The sequence below is a fragment of the Solanum tuberosum genome, unplaced genomic scaffold, assembly GCF_000226075.1.
Source record: "Solanum tuberosum cultivar DM 1-3 516 R44 unplaced genomic scaffold, SolTub_3.0 scf00059, whole genome shotgun sequence".
NCBI classification, from domain to species: Eukaryota; Viridiplantae; Streptophyta; class Magnoliopsida; order Solanales; family Solanaceae; genus Solanum; species Solanum tuberosum.
The window spans coordinates 330,833-335,324 of NW_006238983.1; the positions used below are offsets into that span (position 1 = coordinate 330,833).

General features: G+C 35.5%; 1 protein-coding gene across 1 annotated transcript in view; it reads left to right on the plus strand.

Moving 5' to 3' along the window:
• The window catches only part of LOC102600894 (uncharacterized), a 10,472-nt gene extending 9,684 nt beyond the window's left edge, over window positions 1–788 (plus strand). The window contains exon 2 of the mRNA XM_006344525.2: window positions 265–788. Coding sequence (XP_006344587.1) covers window positions 265–729 — 465 coding nt within the window. The 3' untranslated portion in view covers window positions 730–788. The remainder of the gene's footprint in view (window positions 1–264) is intronic.
• Window positions 789–4,492: the final 3,704 nt, after the last annotated feature.

Below are 4,492 nucleotides of genomic sequence, written 5' to 3' on the forward strand. Positions count from 1 at the left end.
TATATATATATATATATATATATATATATATATATTATATATTATGTAGTTTGATTGAGTACAAGTTTATGAAATAGGAAATTTTTTACAATGTTTCAAAACTATTTTTATAAAGAATACATTTTTATAGACCTTTTGTTCAGTGGAACCCACCAACATCGATAAAGTATTTATAGTGTCTTAAAAAGAAAAATGTCATATAAATTATAACTATATATTTTTCATTTTGCACTTGCTAATTTGGTAGGACGTTAATGAATACAGGAATCAAATTGTATATACACAGCTTATGTCCGTACTGGACCATTCGTGGAGGATGCAACTGACTCAAAAATTACGTTAACTCTGTATGATTCGAGTGGATCTGGAATTAGAATCAACAACCTTGTGGCTTGGGGTGGGCTTATGGGCAATGGTTACAACTACTTTGAAAGGGATAGCATGGATATGTTCAGTGGTAAAGGCCCATGCTTGTCTGGCCCTATCTGCAAAATGGTGTTAACTTCAGATGGTACAGGAAGAAATCATGAATGGTACTGTAACTACGTCGAAGTCACCTCAACAGCAGACCACAAACAATGTAGCCAGCAATTGTTCAATGTGGATCAATGGCTTAGCACCAATCGTTCACCGTATCAGCTCTCCGCCACCAGGAACAACTGTAGGCGTTTGTCGGATGAGCAACAGTTGCTTTACCTTTCTGAGTCAAATAATGTTGTTGATTTGTAATTGTGCCATCTTTCAGATTTCAAGATTCAATAAGTCTATTTTTATCATAGTTTTGCATATATCTTTTAAATATTTTGAATTGTCAATTATTGTGATTTGTAATAATTTTTACGTGGTTTAAAAACATATAATTTGAAGATCTCATGTGCAAATTTCCTATCAAACCTAAACTGTTTGACTTTCGAAAAATGAAAAATAATGCCAGGTAAATTGAGTAGATTTTAAACGAAAAGTGCAAAATAAATTTTATTTTATTTTTTCAAAAAATTTGAATATTTCATGTGCAAATGTCCTATCAAACCTAAACTGTTTGACTTTCAAAAAATGAAAAATACCACATAAATTAGAACAGACTGAATACATTTTAAACGAAAAATGTCACATAAATTTAATTTTTTTTTCCAACTCCTTGCAAGTCTATTCATATTCCAAATTATCGTTCCAATAACATGAAAATGGGTGATTTATATTTCAAATTATGATTACTTTAAATAACATGTAAATGAGTGATTTCAAATATATATCGATATTATACCTTCAATGTATCAGTTTTCCAGCATACACGTAAACATTTGTGCATTTACGCCTACGCATAATCTTCACGGCATAGATAGAATCTATCTTTTTCCCCCTTCTTAATTCATTTTTTTTTCTTTTCTTCTTCATATCTTTTCTTTTTCTTTTTCTGTTTTTTTGTGGCTTCCTCAATTTTTGCTATTCTTCTGTTGGACTTTTCATATAGTATTGTACTAGATAGTGATGCCCCTGTTGAGCACGAACCCAACATTTTGCATTCTTATTAGCTGGGAAAGCAAGAAGCATAACAGGAAAAGTTAGATTAGTTGGCATTTCACAAAATGCTTGTAGTATTAAACATGAATAGTGTTTGGAGGTTCAAAAGCTTCTTCAATCATAATAGGTTACAGGCTCAATAGTTTCTTATAAAGAAAAGCGTTGGTACAACTTGACATTGTTGTCTCAGAAGTATCCCAACATTTTGACCTAATCGAACCATTTTCAAGCGGAAGCCTCCAAACCCAAACCGATCAGAACACTAGACAAAAATGACCCTTCTACAGCTTCGGCGGAATATTCCGATTCAGCTTTAGCTGCTTTGCCTGTATCTTCACATTATTCAAATGATCCTCAAGCGAACCTTTCCTTTGTGTTTTTTGTAACTCGCCTTTACTTCGCTTCATTTTTTTGTGTTTGTAGCAAAAGGTAGTTAGTTTATCGAAATCAAAGTAAATTGGATAATAATGACCTTTTCTTTGGTGATAGTGTAGAAATCTCATGTCTAGGATTAGAGAAATCAAGGATTGTATTGATGAAAATAATGTTGAGTTACAACCTCCTTATATAGGGAGAGAATTGTAGAGTCCTAAGTTAACTATACTTAGAGTCCTACTACAATACCTATTACTACTATAATAATAATGCAATTATAAATAATCTAATCCTAATCGTAATATAATCCTAATCAAGATATAATTCTAGTCGTAATATAATCCTAATTAATATAAGTAGTCTAATCCTAGTGCGACTCTAATTCTACAATAGTGTTGTAAACTCGTCAATCAACTTCATTGGACCTGTTCCAATCGTCAGCTTCCTTCTTCATCAACACTTGCTACAGACACGTCAGTCAGCTTTATTGGACCTGTTCCTCTGACATGTTCCAATCGTCAACTTCCTTCTTCTTCAACACTTCCCCTCAAGCTAGTTGTAACATCTCGCACCTAGAAACGACTATAAAGAGTTTAAAATATGAAAATATTGATTGTTAGAAAGTATAAGGAGATCTGGAAAATTGTAAGTAAGTTAAAGTTGAGTTTTTGGTCAACTTCACACGGCCATAACTACTTGCTCAGGATGATTTAGGTATAGTTCCAGATATGATTGAGAAGCTCTTGGAATGATCTTTCCAACGCCACCAAGTTTACGCGATTCCGAGTTTGTATGAGCAAGTTATGCCCTTTGGAAGTTGGGCTGTTGGATTAAGGAAAATGTCCAATCCGAAAATATAAGGGGTATTTTAGTCTTTTCACTGCCCTATTATTTTAATCCAATTTTAGGAGTTTAATATGGGTCAATTCAGAACTTAGTCAGTTTTAGAATTTGGGATTTCACGCTAGGGCTAAGGAGAAAGGAGAAGAGAAAAGAAGAAGGAGAAAAGGGCAAATTCATCAAAATCGATCAAGGAACTTGGTGTTTCGCCAAGGATTTACTTCTATCAGGTATGTGAGGCTCTCATAACGTTGGGATCGTTCTCTGACATGCCAAGCATATATATTTCAGTTTGGATTCGTCCTAAAGGCATTTGAATATTGATAATCTTGATACCTGTTCTTGAATTCATATATTGTTCTTGAATTTGACTAAGTTGGGAAGTTCCTGAGTTTGTTACGTCGCATTATAGGGTTGTTTAGAGTTAGGTTCTTAGATACATTGCTGGGTATCTGTATCTAAAAGTAATTTGAGAAAAAGAATCGAGTTTGGGTGAATTGGGGTTGGAAAAAGAAGAAGAAATTTCGTTGGACGAAATTAGAGGGTGGCCGCGCGTCGCGTGCCTAGTGCCTAGATTTGAACATCTCAGCTTCGCGTTGCGGAGCTGAAACGAGGTGTTCTGCCTCAAAAGATATTTTCAGAACCAAAAATTAATTATGCCTCCGCGTCGCGGACCCACCTTTGTATTTTGGTTTTCGGTCTTTTCTCATGTTTAGCTATCTAAAATCATTCATAAACAACACGAGATCTTTGATCTTTTTGGTCATAAATCTTAATCCTTGAATCCATAATTCAATTTATGGATCAGTTAAGAGTCAAGTCAAGATCAATTAAGGTCAAAGTCAAGAGAAGTCAGAAGTCAAGTTAAGATAAGTTCTTAAAGTTTACAAAAGTCTTTCACAAATATTTTAACTTTGTTTTAAGACTTAAGTTTGAGATCAGTAAAGAGTAAAGTTGAAGTTCTTTTCTTCAAAGAAGTATATGGGGACTATGTATTACCAAAGAGATTTAAAAATGTTTTCACATTTTAAATAAGAGCGGAAACTGAGATTTCCAAAGAGCCTTCGGGCTAGCTTTTAGGAACTATCTCACTTCTTTCACACTCTTTTTGTGCGTTAGAGTTCATCTCTAAAAATTTTCTTCTAAGTCGTGCTTGCGCGTGTTTTCAGATAATCATGCCTCAACGAAGAGCTGTCAGATGTCGTCCTGCGAGACGAAATGTTGAACCACATGAGTAAGAGTTACCCAATGCACCTGAAGTGCAACCGCAAGGTGAAGTCACCAATGCCGAGTTTCGTGAGGCTATCCGAATGTTGAGTCAAGCTGTGACTAACCAAGTTGGTCAACAAAGAGGATCTCGAGAAGAAGAGGCTGACACTTCGAGGATTTGTGAGTTCTTGAGGATGAATCCTCCAAGTTTCACTGGTTCGAGCACTACTGAGGATCCAGAGAACTTCACTGAGGAACTGAAGAAGGTTTTCGAGGTGATGCATGTTGCTGACGCTGAACGAGTTGAGCTAGCTGCATATCAATTGAAGAATATTGCTAGAACTTAGTTTGATCAATGGAAACGGGGTAGAGCTGAGGATGCACCACCTGCGAGTTGGGCATATTTTGAGGAGGCTTTCTTGGGGCGTTTCTTTCCCCGAGAATTGAAAGAGGCTAAAGTACGGGAATTTCTAACACTCAAGCAGGATTCTCTCAGCGTTCATGAATATGGGTCGAAATTCACCCAACTATCCCGATATGCTCCGGA